Genomic DNA, 17484 nt, shown 5'->3' with positions numbered 1-17484 from the left:
TCTCCCCCCCATCTAGGTGCTTCCATGGTTAATGGCATACTGTCTTCACATCAGACTCTCTGCCCACGCACACTTTTTAATAACATTTCCCAGATTTTCCTAACATCCCATCCCAGTTTCAATCAAACCGCACATAGGAGTTTGCCACAAAACAAGATCGCCTCAAACTGCTGACTTCCTCTTGCCAGCCTGTATTGAATGAAACAAAAACAAAAGCGGCTAAGTCATCCCGAGAATATTCCTAACCAGACGCCTGGAACAGCCAAAGCCACGGAAGCTGCCACTTCTCTACTCGCTGACCAGTGTATCAACTCAAGGCTGCTGGAAATCTGGGCCATGACACAGTCCATAGGTCCACGGAGAAGTAAATAAGAAGGATCAGGATCAGGACACAGCAAGACCACCTCCACAGATTCAAGTTGGTTCCCATGTTAATGCTTCACAACAACTGGCCCAACGTCACCATCCTGTAGGAATCCCAAGAGATGTGCTGACTGGAGTCTCTCTCTTTGTCTAAATGAATTGGAGCTAGTCCCCTACGAAACAGACTCTTTTCAGCTTCTAAGTCACTAGTTCAAATCCAGCATAGGCCACTAGTGACTGCAAATTGTCACCGTCTTGTTTGGTGGCCTGTGTGAAACGAGCGAAGGGATTCCAGTGCAGATCGCGATGAGCTGCTGTCTCCTGTCAGTAATTTGCACTGTCACCAGGAGTCCCAGGCAGCGAAGTCATTAGACCTGGAGCGGAACATCTCTCTCCTCCCCAAAGGTTGCCCCTTGAGCTGGTCAGGAAATTACCCCCCACCACCTACCAAAACACTCTTTTTTGGTTGTTTACACTAACATTTTTCAAGTTTCCATTGAATTTTCTTTTTCTTTTTTTGCTTTTCCCGTTTTCATTGAACAGCTGCATTGCGTCCACAAAACCCATCCTGATGGAGAATTTTCATCCAAGTCTTATCGTCCCTCCCAGTCAAGGCCAAGGCAGCAGAACGCGCTGGTGTCGGAGGAACTTTACATTCTCTCCTATACTTGCTCGGCGAGTAATGGGGTACCTTCAGCTGCCAAGGGACGTCCAGATGACACCTTTGGCTAACGTGACGTATTTATTTAGAAAAACCCCTCGTGCGGTGGCCCCGGCAGCATCAGGCTAACAAGGAATGAAGCAGTGACTCATGCTTTTTGTCTCTGGAGGTCCCTGGTTCAGTCCCCAGTGTGCTGGCTGGGATGGTGGCCATCACATAGTGTTGGCTCTGGACAACAAGCCCAGGGATATCAGAACTGGTTGCTTGTTATTCATTCTTTATCTTCCTAAGGAGCCAGTGCACACGTTATTAAAATTTGCTGCACATCCCTGTAACCCATTACGGCTTTTAGTTCCTGCCACCAAATGTTGTTACAGTGCCCTACCCTTGGCAACATGGGTGCTGCCTCACCACAGCCTCTGAGAGGGGTGGGATGGGAGAGATTCTCCTCACTCTGGAGTTCTCTCCCTACCTTTTACGCAGTGCAAAGAAATTCAGCTTGGACCACGTAAGACCAGGATGAGAGCCAGGCACAGAACAGCCAGTCCATTTTGCGCAGGATTTCAATATTTAGTTTTGTTCCGATTTAGAACAAAAGCCAAAAATTCTGAAATTCTCTGCAAAAGGGAAGAGAGGGGGGTCTGCAGAGCCGCAAGCCTGAGAGCTGGGAGGTGCAGGGCTTCTTGGCTGTTGGCTCCCTGTTGTCAGCCCTCCAGGCAGGTTGCTGAGGAGGCAAGGCAGGAAACCAGGCCGGGTTTCTGAGGGGGAGCTTAGCGAAAGGCCGGGGGGAAAGGGGGAGGTTGTTCTGACGGGGAATCCTGTCTGACAGGCGGGGGTTCTGACGGAAACCGCCTGGGCTCTGTCGTAATTGCGTTGAAATCATCACATCTCTGAAGAACGGTTCGGCTCTGATGAACTGGCGAATTCTGACCAAAAAAAAAAATGTTTTGTCTGAATTTTCCGACCGGCTCTGATGGGGACCGGGCCTTTCCGGCTGCTGGGAGCTGGAACCCGCTTTTCCAAACGGCACACCTCCAAACACGCGAAGTACAAAGAGCAGGGAGGGCTCGGGGCACTCAAGCAGCCCCCCTTCCCTTCTGTGGGGATTTCACTTCTTAGCAAGGGCCGTTCAAGGGGGTCGACTTCAAAAACTCTGCAGCTGTAAAGCCGTTTGATGTGCCTTTGGTCAGAGAAGCTCTTATCTGGCTGGTGACATCACAGAGACTGAATGGCACTAAATCGGAGGTTTCAATGTCCCCTCCTCGCCTTCTTCTCTTTGAAGTTTGCTTTTAAAGTGAATTCAGTGCTGGATGTGACCCCCTGCAGACGGACGTCCTCTATGCACAAACACATATAGCGCAGGCAGTGATATTATAAACTTCTCCCCTGATAAGATGCCTCAGACCTGACTTGGACAGACCTCCTCTAGCAGTGAAGGAGGCTTTCCGTCGCCAGGACCTATTTGATCCTTGGCTTCTCCAGTGGGACGGCCAACAAGGGTGAGCTTTGCGGCTTAGCAAAGCGAGTGCTTTTGTGATGGAGACTCCTCTCTGCTCGGAAAGGGCCTGAGACTAATGAGTTATTTGGCAGTGTGGCCTAGTGGATAGTGCGCAGGGTTGGGACTCAGGAGTCAGGGTCTATTCCCAGCTCTGCCACTGGCCTGCTGGGTGACCTTGGGCAAGATGCGTCCCTGCTCTGTGCCTCAGTTTCCCCAGCTGTAAAATGGGGCCATGCTATTGACCTCCTTTGTAAAGTGCTTTGAGTGTGACAGATGAAAAGCACTAGATAAAAGGTAGACATTATTATTTGACAGAGGTTACCAATTCACCATCAACAGGTGGCAATTTTGGGCAGGGTTTGAGTGGGAATCTTTCCCAGGTGAGTGCCGTCAGCTTCTGCAAAACCTGAGTGTTCATTAACACAAAAACAAATAGACGTTTCTAGCCAGTGCTCGCAAAAACCTTCCAAGCATGACTGAATGTAAAGCAATGCAGAGGCATCTGCCTGAGTCTGCAGACAGACAGCTCCAATGTCTCTGCTGCTGCTCTGGGCTTTCCCGATCTGCAGCAAAGATGGAAACTGGTCAGTTTCCATGCGTTTTCACTGCTTCATCGGGCTCTGAATTACAGGGATGACCATTCAGCACAACGCAGAGGGTGCTCAGCACATGAGAGTCATTCATGTGAATGGAGTCATTCCGTTACTTCCCTGCCTTCTCCACCACCCTGAAAATCCACCCCTCTCCCAAACCCATCATCATTAAGGCACAAAACAGTCTGCGTGAAATTCTGACCCTACTGAAGTCATTGGCAAAACTAACGTTGACTTCAGTGTAGCTGGAATGTCACCCAGTGTTTCTGTGATAAACAATATACTTGTCTTTCACATGAGGTTCCTAAACTGCTTTCTGTCATGGAGAACAAAGTCCTTTCCCACAATATCTACCTTTATTATTATTATTTGTATTATTATAGGGCCGAAGAGCCCCAGCCATGGACGATGCCCCCATCATGGGAGATACTGTACAAACACAGAACGAAAAAGGTCCCTGCCCCACTGAGCTTACAGTCAAAGAATAATAATATCTACCTCTTATTTCGTGCATTTCATCTGTAGATCACAAAGTGCCTTACAAAATAGATTAATTTCATTCTCTCCATTTTACAAATGGAGGACTTTGGGTAAATCACATCACCGCCCTGTACCCTCAGTTTTCCCAGCAACTCAGTGGCAGAACTGGAAGTTGAATTCAGAACTCCTGAGTCCCAGTTCAGTGCTCTTTCCACTCGGCCATGCTCCTATCTATACCTACAGCACTCAATGGTCCCAGACAGTCTCTCAGCTAAGTACTGGACATATTCAGTGTGATATCGCCATAAACCTAACAATAATGCGTGTCATTTCCTAATTCTCTTTAAGGCACCTGGAAGCGTCAGTGATTAAAGCTTGAAAAAGACAGACAGATTATAGAGATAATTCATTCATTAACCCTGTGAGGTAGGGAAATCTCATCGCCATCCTACAGATGGAGAAACTGAGGTGCAGAGAAGGAACCTACTTTGCTCAACACAACATGGGAAATCGTTGGCAGAGCAAAACATAGAATCCATTGGGCCCAGTTCCTAGTCCCCTCTCGATGTCCCAGCCACTCGAGGCATGCCCTCCCTTAAGTCGGTTCAGGCAGGAGGTTCCTCGCCCTCTTTCCATGCGTGCACAACAGCAGCTAGACCCACATGAATTCAAGACTCCCACACCATGTATCTCAGCAATAACACCCAGCCTGCATTTCCAGAGCACCTCCCATGCTGCCCAGCATGCCCGAAGAGCTGCCTTGCCACTGGAGACCACACGGGGGTTTCGGCTCTGTTGGCACGCCAGCCCAACACTCGCACAGAGGGTGCAATGAGCATGATCAGTGCAGGTGTGTGCAATAATCCTATATTTACCCCTCCACCTTCCAGGCTGCTAGCACCTGCTGCCCTCCTGGCCAGAACCTGGCTCTCCATCCATCAGTAACAAGGCGACAGGCACCTCCAACATATAATTAGTCAGACAGAACCACGGTAATGCAGCCATCTCTGCAATTACATGAAAAACGGGTAAGGGGTTTATTTAGACTGTAAACTCGCTGGGGCATGGGCTGTCTTCGCAGGGGTCCTGGTCCCTGATAGGACCTCCTAGGCCCTGCTGGCACACAAATAACACAATCAAATGCTGATCTTACGAACCATACTGTTATATAACGACAACGTTCTGCTTCTTTGGCACCGATCGCTGAAACGTCTCAGACAACAAACACAAAGCGGTACTTATTTTACCAAGGAAAGTGCAGGGCTAGGGAAAGAGAGACAGCCACAGCCGTGTAAACCTGGAGTAAGTCCATGGACCAATCCAGCTTTACATCAGAATAACGGACCAAACGCTGGCCCGTGGATGTTTCAGCATGACGCACAGTCTCTGGCAACATCAAAACCACCCCATCCTCCACCGTGTCCTGCCCACCATGACATACAGCCTTCAGGGAGTTGTGGAGAAGTCATTTGTAAGCAGTGCTCAGAAACCAGTAACACACCTGGTACCTTCTGCAAGGATTAGTGGAGCACATAAATATTTACCCTGCGGTCACCCATTTATTTAATTAAGGAATAATAAAAAGGGATACAGCAGCACGTTTTGGCCCCTACCCTGTAAGGCCAGCAGGAAAACATTCTCTGAGGCATGTCTGTGCCGGGAACATACACTGGCTTTTTAAGAAGCCGCACCCACTGCATCAAGCAAACCCCTGAAGTCACAGCTGTTGCTGCTGCCCAGAACTTTTATCCCCATCTGTGTTATGTGCAATTACTTTTTAAAAGCTCATTTAGGCTCTGGTACACAGGAAGCGCAAGTCAGCCTTAAAAGCCCACCCACGCCCCCGAGCTGGTAGATGACAGACATCTGCAATCTTCAAAGCATTCTTACGTTCAGGAAAACTCTCCTTGGTACACAGCAGCAGAGCCTGGGAGTTTGATTCTCCTTCCGCTTACACCCGTATAAATTAGGAGTAACTTCACTTAACAATGGAGTTACACACAGGCATGGACTCACAGTCGGACCCCACGTTCCCAAAGAGAATTGATCTTATAAATAAGCGGCTCTTCTACCAGGCATTCTACTAGTGTAGCCAGCTTGCTTGTGTATATACACCTTTCCTTATAGATTTAAGTATGGGTGTTTGATTATAATAGAGTCAGAGATTTATATTAAAGTATTATTGCTGTAATGCAAGGTACCCTACAGGCCACATCCTGTATGAAAGCTAAGCAGCTAGCAGACATATGTTCGGGACCTTTGGCCCAGACAAGTAACGGAGAGTGAAAGGATAAGACATATATGGTTATAACCTTTTCCCTGGATAAGTCGGGAGGCATCAGAACGGGGGGGGGGGGGGGGGGGGGGGGGGGGGGGGGGGGACGACACGACTGTCACAGGCTATGCCCTGAGAAAACTTCACGAGTACACTACAGAACCCACGAAAGGGCCAGAAATAACAAGGGTGAGAGAAATGAACCTATAGAATAAGTGTACCCTAATAATTTGGGGGTGACGAATCCAAGTGTGGACTTAGGAGGAGGACCCATATTGCTCAGGGTATAAGAAGGGGCAAATCATGTTAATTGGGGCACGATCGTCAGCGACTCCTGCCTGAAGCTTCTCTTAGTTAATGTTAAGATTTTGTTCTTCATTTATACTTAGTATTATGTGTAGTGTTAGTCTTAACCTTAGAGCTGTTAGCCCTCGAGCATTGCCTACTCCACCCCTCTACTCAAGAGTTGAGGAACCAGACATCTCTCTCAACCAGGTCATCAGGGAAGGGTGTGATATATTAATCTAAAGCATACCATAGAGATATATATAATCACATGAGTCTCTAAAATAAGACTGTAACCTAGCCATTATCCATCTGATTAGTCATTTTCTTTGAATCAGTCATTTGTCAATCATTTCATGTTATCTTAACAAAAGTTTATAAAATTATACAAACTTGGCCATCACTGTGAACCTTCCTGTCGTGCACCCCGGGGTCCCTATAACACTCTTCTGGAGCCTGATTCCGGGACAAGAACCTCATTATCTTCTGGTCAGATCAACTGGCGAGCCTAGAACCCATTCAAATGACTAAAACACCCAAAATCAGGCTACACTAGTAATTATTTTTATTTGCATTCCAGTAGTGCCCAGAGGACCCAGCTGTTATAGTCACAGCATACAGACAGAGACGTTAAATACAAATTCTCTTTTTGGAAGGTTGCAACATAACAACATTCTTCTTAGAATCCAGCACCCTGACACATAAGAACCCAACACAGGGAGAGACAAAGCAGGCTGCTCTCTAAGGCAGAGAGGCACAACTCACTCCACCTTACTCTAGGCTGGCTCTCTGCAAAGTGACTGCTGAGTCCCAGATCATGCACTTCCCTGCAAAGCTCCCTAGCCTGCAAGTAGGACCAGGAGACGCTTTAAGCTTAAATTGGCAGCTTGTAATTATAACATAGTTTTTAATACACCGTCCCAACGAAGATCAGAGCCCCACTGTGCTAGGTGCTATCATACATGTGGTAGGAGAGACCATCCCTGCCTCAAAGACCTTACAATCTAAGTAGACAAAGGGTGAGAGAAGAAACAGAGATGGGGAAGCCATTTGCCCCAACTGGCACAGCTAGGAATAGTCCAGTGCCCTATAGATGGGACCACAGTGCCTCTAGAGATGAGCTCAGGCTGCAAAATGCAAGTCTGTGTCTTGAGTTTTGTCCAAACTTCCCCCAAAGATCCAGAGGGATGTTTTAAAGTCATTACAGCCCGAGGTTCCCGCAGTGAGAAGTCTCCCATGTTACACAACCCCCTCTTTAAAAAACAGGTTTTCTAAAGGAAAAGAAATGAAACTGTTCTGGGCAGAGCTCAGAGCTGATTTTCCCCATCAGCAATCCGCCTCCATCCCAGCATCCCTCCCATCAGAGAAACACGCTGGCTCAGGCTGGGCCTGACTCAGCAGGAAGTGGATCTACACACTCCAGCCAAGAAGTAAAAGAGGGTTTTCTGTTTGTTTTTTTAACTAAACCTCAAGGAAAAACAAACAGATCTGTCACTGCAGGGAAAGAAAGGGAATCCAGCCAGTTTTCACCTGGACTGTCTGGGTTTCAATTCGGCTTGTATGTCCAGGTGCCATTTGACAAGCCCTGATCCGTTTTTAATCTGTGGCAACCCTATGCGAAAGGAAGGAGGCAATGCCACAGCTGCAATGGCCGTCTCTGGGGCTGGGCTGCTTGTGGCGATGTGTGATATACAGGGGCGGAGTCTTGGGGGGAAGAGGCGGGGCAGGGCCAGGCCTCAAGGGAAGAGGTGGGGCCAGGGTCTCAGGGGGTCCAGTTACCTGCCATTAGAAAGGTGACGACCCTAAAAAAAAAAAAAAAAAAAGGTGCCTGCCCCAAAGAGCTTACAAAGGGGAAAGACTGTATCTACGCGCAGATATTCTGATCATTGACAACAAAGGGTAAAATATTTTAACATATGTGTGGTAATCTAATGGGGCTTTACTAAATTACACGGGTCTGTGGCAAAATATTGATGTCTCTATATCCCCACATACGGACAAAGACCACATGTACAAAATTTGCTGCTGGTCTTTGAATGCCTCTGGTTCGGGCACCTCACCTGACCTCAGTGTTCTGCGGTGCTGAGCAGATGCAGCTCCCGTTCCCGTCGGTGGGGAGCTAAGCACGCAAAAGTCAGTGGCCACTTTTGGAAACTTAGGACGCAAGCATTCCACAAACGCTCATCTGTGCAAAAAGGGTTTCAAGGAATTCTCTTTTTTTTTTTTTTTAAACAAGCAATGTCAGTGCGAAGGTCTTTTCATTTTAACATGGCTCCCCTGTGATGTGAACCCAAACACAGCAGCCTAATGCTAGCGCATGAGAAACAGAGGGGGAAATAGCCATCTCTAGTTTTACAATCCTAAACTGAGAGAAACTACAGCTGAACCAACAACTGAAGGAACTGGCCCAGTGGGCAGGAGCACTGGGCTGGACTGGATCAGGAGACCTTGGTTCTATTCCTGGCTCTACTACTGACCAGCTGAGTGACCTTGGACAAGTCACTTCGCCTCTGAAATGTGTCAGATGTGTGTTGGCTGGAAATGAGTGAATATTTCAAAATTACACACACGCCCCCCCAAAAAGAGAAACATTTTCCACAAAATGGATGTAGCTCCAATGGAACTATGCAGATTTATACATCACAAAGCTCTGCTGTTCTGCAGACGTCTTAGATTATTGAAAAGGAACAGAAGCTTAAGCTGAAGCATAGCTTTTCCCCACCATTGTAGTGTGCTTGCTTTGTGCCCTTCGCTTAGATTGCGATGCTGAAATTACCCTGGTGTGTTTAATTCTCTGGTTCTCTTGCGTTATCGCAAACTTGCTATGTTTGGATTCACAACACTGCAGGGAAAGGATTCAATCTCTTTGCTCCCTCCTTCCCCCACAAAAAAACCAAAACAAACATTAAAAAACATTTCCATTAGTATCTGGCTGCAACTCCATCATTAAGGCTGTATTCTGTTTTGCATGTAAAGCAAGGCTTTGGCCTCTTTGTTATACGTGAAAAATTGAGTGCACTCTCCCCAAACCTATGACACTTACCCTTTGAGTAAGGAATGATATTTCTGAGAATTTACAAATAAATCCATCGATCCATTTATGAACTCAAATTAAGTAAAAGCTGGGTCCTTTAAAAAATGGAGGTTCGTCCGTGTCAGTCTTTTCTTCCTCCCAAAAGATTCTAACAGTGGAATAATGCAGACACGTCAAACTTTCCATATGGATCAAATTAATTGGAATTCTGTGCACAGATGAATATTTGAAGAAACTAGGCTGCAATGAAACTAAATTATTAATGATGGTTAGATTTCACTGTCATGATAGAATCGGCTGCAGACTGGGACAGATCAACTGCTCAGGAAAACTTTGGACAGGTGAGGCATCAGAGGTCTCTCAATCAGTCGCACTCTTCCCCGAAGGCTAATTTGAATGCCACAATTCTACCGTCTGCAATCAGTCAGTGCTATGGAGGAGACTGGGCCTGTGTGTCAAGAATGGCAGATGACTTGTCCCATCTTGTTTTGGGCAAGCTCCCCAAGGTGCTGCTGTCTCAGCTCTGCTGTGCATTGAGACAGCTGTGCTGCGTGACACTGGGACTCAGGTACCGGGCTCCCAGCCCTTTTCACACAGCACCCGTCTCACTCACTCAGCCTTCGGCTCCAACGAGGTCGGTGTAAATTGAGAGCTGGTTGCACGAGTACGTTTCAAGGGCTTCGTGCTGCGCAGGTGAACTGGTGACGCTGCCCTCCAAAGTTAACAAAAACGATTTGCGATGAACACTACATATCTTCGCGCCCCTAGACATCCCACACGGTAGCACTCCCTGGCTCAGTGTTCACACGGGAAATTCTGATTTAAAAAACCCAAGGAAACTGCCAGATTAAACAAAACATGTTAGAGTGCACTGAAGGTTGAAAGCATGTATCAGCAACTGAAGGGTCACTGAAACATTACAGAAATATTTTAATTACCCCAAAACCCAGCATTACAGACCCAGGAAATTCAGAGTTAAGGTTACACTTAAAAGAAATTCAGACATGTCTAGGACATAAAAATACACCATAAGGCCGGATGGCCTTGATTCTGCCTTGAAGTGATGCCCTGAGGAGGAAACAACATACAAAACCCCGTGTCATCTTTCAAAATCAGTTGCGTCTAACCTGGGACCGCAAATCCCTAAAACGCCTTTATCATACTCCGCTATTGCATGACATCACTACAGGAGTGGAAATAGGGCAGTGTAGCTGCCTTCTGGTTCACTTCTAAGACTTAACATGTTTGAATTTCTTTTAAGTATAACCTTAACTCTGAATTTCCTGGCTCTGTAGTGTTCAGTTCTGGGATAACAACACCATCCGTGTAACGATTTTACCCCTCAGTTACAGAGATGGAGTCTCAGCCTTCACTGCATCTTAATGGAGCTTTTTGTCTTGTAATTCACATTAGGTTTTTTAAAACCCTTTTAAGCCAAATCTACATCTGGGGCCCACCCTCCAGAACAGGCTGTTTCCCCTTTAGCCATTCCCAGCCATCCCGTTCCCTTTTTACTAGGTACTACAGTCATAAAAATTATAAGTCATAATAACGGGGCCAGGCTGGCCACAGTAAATAACATCCTGTATTTAATCCCATAGGAGATAAAGTACCACAAGTGGCAGCAGGGAGCTTCCCCCCCCTCCACCCCCACCAATGTGCCCTCCCCCCTCTTGGATGGCCCAATTCGGTCTCCATGTCCCATTCTAGTCTTGGCAGCTTTTCTTCCCTTTCTCTGATCTCCTCACACTACCTTTTCTATAATGTTTCCTGCTTTCACAATGTTTCCATTTATCCAGTTTTTTCTCTAGCACTCCCCAATCCTCTTCCCGCAACGTTTTCTTTTGGGTTTCTACCCAGTACGCTGAGGGGGTCAAACGTGGTGGTGGTGGTTTTTGTGCTGCAAACGCCCTTCCACAGGGATCTGGACAGAGATCCATCAAAGCTGTCCACACAGCCCAAAACAGCTGTCAGGTGATAACATCTTTCAGTCACTAGCAAGCTGGGCTGGATTAGAGCTGGTGACCTAGACTGGTGAAAATATCCACTCATCACATCCCTAGCCACCCAGTCTCCAACCCATCCACCCCTCTTCCGTCCACACTGGAGACAGGGAGCAATGTTCAGGAATCGGAGCACGAGTGTCATTTTTACAAGATGGGTGGCAGGAGAGCCGACAGAGAGTGCATGGGAATCTCTGAGAACACAGGAAATTTCCCCTTACCATGTCATTATCCTTTGGGCTGACTAATTTGTGCAGCCAGGATCAGTCAAACGGTGAATATTAATAATAAACAAACAACCCCCCCCACCCAAAAAAAATCTAATTTACTTTGAATTATTTATGCTCTTTGTTCACTTTCTAAATTCCTTGGGCAAGCAACGTCCCCCGTCTGTGCCTGTCTCCCCTTCCCACCCTTTGTCTATCCTGTCCATTTCGACTGTAAACTCTTCAGACTAGGGCCTGTCTCTCACTGTGTGTGTGCGTGCGCACACCTAGCACACTGGGGCCCTGATCTCAGGGAAGCCCTTCAGGCACTTCTGTAACACACACAAAAAAGAACAGTCGCCTGCCCTCAGCCTCCCATGTGCTAACGTCCTGCCATGCTGCAATGTCTGGGTTGCAAAGACTGCAGGGGAAAGTTTACAGCTAAACCAGCTGCTTTAATTGACATGGAGGGCCTGTTACACAAGTGCTATTCTGTTCACCTTCTGCTCTGTAAAAACCCTCTCTCTGCCCCTTTTGTTCCCTCCCTCCCCCGCTCACAAAAAAATCTACATTTTGGACCTAATTCAGACCAGCAACGGGATATGCAGGGGTGAATCCCAGATCCAGTCCATAGCTTGATGCAGGGCCTGGACATAGCTATTAGGATGTTCTTGCATTTTCCGTATGCACCCCTTGCAGTGTGCACAGCAGTTCCATGCACTTTTGCCCACATGGGAAACGGATATTGTTCCAAAGTCAGCTCTGTCAAACTCTCCAGGTCGCTAATCTAAAGCATTAGGTGAGGAGGTTTTAAATCTGCATGGCTGGGTCCCAAGCGCCTTCGACAGGTTCTTTGGTCCTTCCTCAGTCAGACCTTCCATGCCCTCCAGTGAGAGCTCTGCCTAGCAAGGACTGATTAAAACCTGGAGTTACTGACTTATCAATTCAACCTCCACTGTCGCTGTGATTTGATCATCACTGTATTGTTCCGCCCTCCGTGCGGGTAGGGAAATTATATTCATTTAGCCACCAGTGTGTGTGTTTAGGTGATATTTGCTTGTACATTCCCTTAATAAAATCCATAACCATTATACCACACTGGTTTGTCTCTTAAAACAGCAACGAGACCGTTTACCCTGCCCTGGACGGATAGCCCCTAAACTTTCCAGGACCAGTGCGTGGAAAGCCCTGACTTAAACCAACAGGGAGAGGTACACTGCTGCCTGGAATTGCCTGCATGTCCCGCCTTGCGCCTTTGGGTGCAGAGCAAAGCCAGGACTTCTCTTTGCAGCGCAGTCCCGTTAGATCAGCAGATGCACACACAGTGTGAACTCCCTCTGGGCTCCCTCCATGGACACCACTGCACTGCTGTGGAGAGAGCCCAGGAAACAGCAGCCTGACTTCTCCTGGGAAGAGCCACACGGACAGGAAGCAGCTACCATCCAGATCGCGACCCCACCGACCTAGGGGAAGCTTTGCTCCCCATTAACTGTGGCCTGGAGGTAGGGTGACCAGATGTCCACATTTTATAGGGACAGTCCCGATATTTGGGGTTTTGTCTTTCTAACAGGGTGCTGGGGGGTGACCCCCTGGCCAGCCCCCTCTCACCCCAGCCTCTATAGCGGACGGGCAACAGAGCTGGTGAGCTGGGCGGTGGCCTGATTACCTGTGGGGAGGCAGCTGTCAGCCAAGGCAGGCTGAGCAGTTCCCAGGCTCCATCAGGCAATGGGCAGCCAGCTGCCCTGCTGAGCCAGCAGGGTTCATAGGCCAGCCCAGAAGGGAAGAGGGAGGCAGAGAAAGCGGAAGGGAGTGTGGAGGCTTTGCCTGTCTCCCTGAACAGCCCCCGAGACTGCTGGCTGAAGCAGGGCACTGTACGGTGGTGGGAATTCACGTACACCTTGTAAATAAAAGCACTGGTGACTGCAAACCGAAGGGTCTTCGAATCCTTTGTTGGCCCGAGGGGAACCGAAGGAGAGTCTTATAGTCTTATATAGGTGCCTAAAACCCCCACCCCCGGCCCTCTTTTTCACACTTCCTATCTGGTCACCCTAGCTGGAGGGGACGCTTTGGCAGGAACCCAGTGCTCCTCTGGCCCCGGACCAGGGGTTTTTCCATAAGAGGGCCACTCCTGTGCCCCCGTGTCAGTTCTTCAGGAGCCGGGCAAGGGCTTGTCCCTTGAAAGTGTGATCAGGAACACAACTGCCGAAAGAACAAGCTGCCCAGATCCCAAACCAAAGCGAGCATCACTTCCTAACAGCTCGCTCGGCCCCAGCAGCCTCGCCTCCTGCCCTGCCTAACGCAGGCCCAGCCATGCACGCTCCGGGATCAGAACCCAGAGGGCATCGCAGCCCGGGAGGAGCCAGGCAGAACCGAGCACAGCCCGCATGAACCGCCGTGGTGTCAATAAACTTCACAGGCCTGATTCATGAGGAGCGGAGACAAGAAACCGGGTATTTGCCAATGCATCTCAGATAGTTGGTGGCATCGTCTCCAGCCCTATCCTGTGCCACGCTGCTCGACTTCAAACCCATCCCCGAGCTGCAGTGGCAGGTACCAGCTGGTCTTAGGCCAGAGTGGCAAAGGAACAGAGAAGGAAATGGATGGGCATAGGGATGGGCGGGGAGGGGGAAGAAACAACATGAAAATGAAGCAGAGAAGGAGTCAGTGGAAAATAAATAGAGCAGGCCTGTGAGAAAAGCCGCTGCGAGGGGGAGAGGAAGAGCTGCCACAGTTCACGTGCTGTGCGTAGCTTGGCCGCTTATGTCCAGGGAGCTTGCGATGGCGAGTGGGAAGAGATGCTTTGCACCCTAATTCTGAGCACAGGCCTCCCCTTTACCTTGAAGAGCTAGTGGAAGGAGAGGGGGGTTGTCTTTCAATTTAATTTCTCTTGGAATAAAATACTATGGGTTCAATGACCGGGGGTGGGGTGGGGAGGAGCGCCACGAAAGATCTGTGTGAACCCAAAGCAGTTTTGCAAACACCACGAACAGTCGGAGAGATTCATGCAATCGGACTCTCCCTCTCACCCACAGCCAAACCCCGCCCCATAAACTCAGCCACACACTGCGCACGACAGGGGCAGGGAGATATCTTCTCACGCCCCATCCTCACAGCTGCAGCTAACAGGGTGCAATGGAAAGCAAGAGCTCTGGCCACCCTAATTTCAGCCAGCGTGAAGGCGAAGGTGAGCACATGGTACCCAGTTTTACCTAGGGTTGCCTTCTGGACCCTTGGACCTACTTAGAATAAGGTTGGCCTTTTGGTTATAGCATCAGAATGGGATTTGCAAGACCTGGGTTCTATTCCTGGCTCTTCCCCAGACTTTCTGTATGTCCTTAGGATACAGCTACACTGGAGCTGTAATCTCCAGCTCAGGCAGACATACCTGCGCTAGCTGTGATTGAGCTAGTGCGCTAAAAATAGCAACATGGCTGATCCCATCTGAAACCCTAGGCCTGTACTCAGGGCAGCTAGCTCACCCCACCACTCCTGCTTAGTTAGAGCTAGTGCAGTTTCGTCTATCCGAGTTGGAAATTACAGCTCCAGTGTAGACAGAGTCTTGGACTGACTCTCATTTAGTTCTCTCTGCCTCAGTTCCCCATCGGCAAAATGGGGATAACACTACATCCTGTCTCCTTACCCGAGTCTTCTTTGCCTATTTAGCTAGTCTTTGGGCTGTCTCTATGTGTCTGCACAGCACCTAGCACAACCATCTCTGTGGCAACCCCTAGGTGCTACTACAATGCTACCAATAATAATTGATTCCTCCCAGCTTTTGATTTCTCCTTTTCTTTTGAGAGCCCCCGAGTCAGCCAATTCAGACATCTGCCACAGTTAACTGTGAAGGGCAAGGATCAGACCAGAACTTCGTTCCCACTGTTACTTATTTTGTAGAGAGGAAAAAAGTCACCCTCCCAAACTGCCAAATCTGGTTTGGATTTACTGAGTGCACTCTAATAAATTAAACTGAGGGTTTAGGTTTGTTTTTGTTTAGGCATATGGACCCTGGTTTTTTTTTTTGGTTTTTTTTAAATACAGCCAAATTAATTAAAGGAAGCAACTAAATAGACAGCAGTCACTCACTTATGTAAATAGACACATCCTCAGTTACAAACAGCTCAAATGGCTATACCACGGGAGGTCTTGAAAGCTGCAGGCCATCTGGCATGTTGTATTTACCAAGGTAAAAAAATAAATGATTTTATCGTGAGACATGAAAACCAAAATCATCGTCTACGAGTACCTATCACAGCCCCCGTTCAGCAAAGCAATTAAACATGTGCCTAACACCCAGTGGGACTTGAGCCCATGCTTGGCTGAACTCGGGTGATTGGCTGAACTGCAGCCTAAAAGTACAAACTCCTTTCAAAAAAAAAAAAAAAAAAACCCCTCTCACTCAGGAGACAAAAGGGTTCCATATTGCATCCAAGGCTTCCCATGCTGGCAATCAAATTCCTGAGCTGCTCTGATTCACATCCAATCTGACCTAATAATCTCTCCTCCAAGCCCCAGCGCTGTTGCATTCGCCTCTTCTTGTGATGGAACGTCTGATTCTGCTGGGAATGCCGGGCTGACTTTTATTTTGCATTTAACAGCTTGTGTCTTAAAAATATCAGAAGCTGGCAAATACCAAAAAAAAAAAAAAAATAAAGTGTGTCTGTCTGGTACAAACCATGAGTTGTCCAGCCGCTTGCATGGATTTTTGCCAAGTTGGCCAAAAGAGGAAGAACACACACAACAAATCAAACAAACAACCCACCCACCCACCCACACGGGAACTCTGAGTGAGTTGATATTATGGTATTAATAAACATATGTAGCTACGAATGTCCAGCATCCCATTAAAATACACAGAAGTGACATATGCCAACCGCTGTCACGGAGCGAGAACTAGAGACCCCAGGCATACCAGAGAAGACAGACTGAAACATCTATCCTTTGGGAAAGCATTGCTGGGAAACTGTGCATCGACCCAAGTTTTGTTGGCCCAGACTCCAGATGTGGAGTATTTATTATGGGTGGAATGACTGGATAAGCCTCAGCCGCCGAGATAAGCTGATCTTCAAGGGGCAAAGCATGGGGGTGGGGTGGGGGGTGGGGGGGGGGGCTGTGTTTTTAATGAGCTGTGCAGTTTCATTCCTGTTCTTTCCCCAGCCCTCCACTTCTAGCAGGGCCAGGGACTCAGGGAGCCCTGCACATCTGGATTCACTCAGCTCCTTGCTGGAGCTGCTCCCCCCCCCCTCGTCCTCTCTGCTTTCCAAAAAGCAAGGGAAGAGAAAAAGGAACCGATGCACAAAGAAAGCAAACCCCCCCCCCCCCTGCTTAGCAACCCCTCCCCACACACACCCAGCCACACACACACACACTTAGGAGTTTGGAAACCATTTGCAAACTCTACCTGGGCGAGCAGCGCCGAGGCCGAGCAGGTCAATGCTCAGGAAGCAGAGGACGGTGCATTGCAGCATCTGTGGCCATGGGGAGCAGGCGAGGCCGGGGAGTTTCATGCCCAGGGGTAGGTTGGCGGAAGGGGGGGGGTGTTTTCGGCTGGGTTTTTCTCCCCTCTTCTCTTCCAGCCGCCGGGTGGGTGAAGTGCTTTCTGCCTCTGTCCTCCTCTCGCTCGGGAGGGGAGGCGGGTGCAGGGCTGGAGGAAGGGGGAGGGTGCAAAGGCAGGGGGAGGAGGAGGAGGAGGAGAGGCAATTCCAAAAAAAAGGGTGTCTCTCTGCGTGTCTGCTCGTGATTCAAATCAAGCCTCAGACACTGCGTCAGCGGCAGCCGGGCCGGCCGGGGTGGGCCGCTCCCAGGGAAGGGGAGGGGGGGGGAAAAGTTTCGAGCTTAGCGAACTGCTGAGCGCCGCGCCCTGCCGCGGGGGGAGCGGCCGGGTGCAGGCCGGCTCGGTGGCAGGGTCACCCGGCCCCGCCGAGCAGTTATGGGCCGGAGGGAGGAACGAAGTGCATGTAACCCCGCCGGGCAGGGAGGGCAGAGCGCCCGCCCCACAGGCTGCAGCTCCGCTCGGCACCGGGCTGGCTCGCCTGGCTGATTGCAAGCAAGTGGGGGGGAGATGGGGAGGCGCCCCAGGAGGTTAGCCC

General features: G+C 49.0%; 1 protein-coding gene across 1 annotated transcript in view; it reads right to left on the bottom strand.

Moving 5' to 3' along the window:
• Positions 1 to 16904, bottom strand: part of MRC2 (mannose receptor C-type 2) — an 80881-nt gene extending 63977 nt beyond the window's left edge. The window contains exon 1 of the mRNA XM_067540985.1: positions 16797 to 16904. Within this exon, the coding sequence (XP_067397086.1) occupies positions 16797 to 16902 (106 nt within the window). The 5' untranslated portion in view covers positions 16903 to 16904. The remainder of the gene's footprint in view (positions 1 to 16796) is intronic.
• Between the last annotated feature and the right edge of the window lie 580 nt (positions 16905 to 17484).

This window comes from Emydura macquarii, unplaced genomic scaffold, assembly GCF_026122565.2.
Source record: "Emydura macquarii macquarii isolate MOO-44397 ecotype Brisbane River unplaced genomic scaffold, CSIRO-AGI_Emac_v2 contig_629, whole genome shotgun sequence".
Taxonomy (NCBI): domain Eukaryota; kingdom Metazoa; phylum Chordata; order Testudines; family Chelidae; genus Emydura; species Emydura macquarii.
Note: the sequence above shows the minus strand (reverse complement) of the source record. Positions and strands in the feature narration are given on the sequence as shown.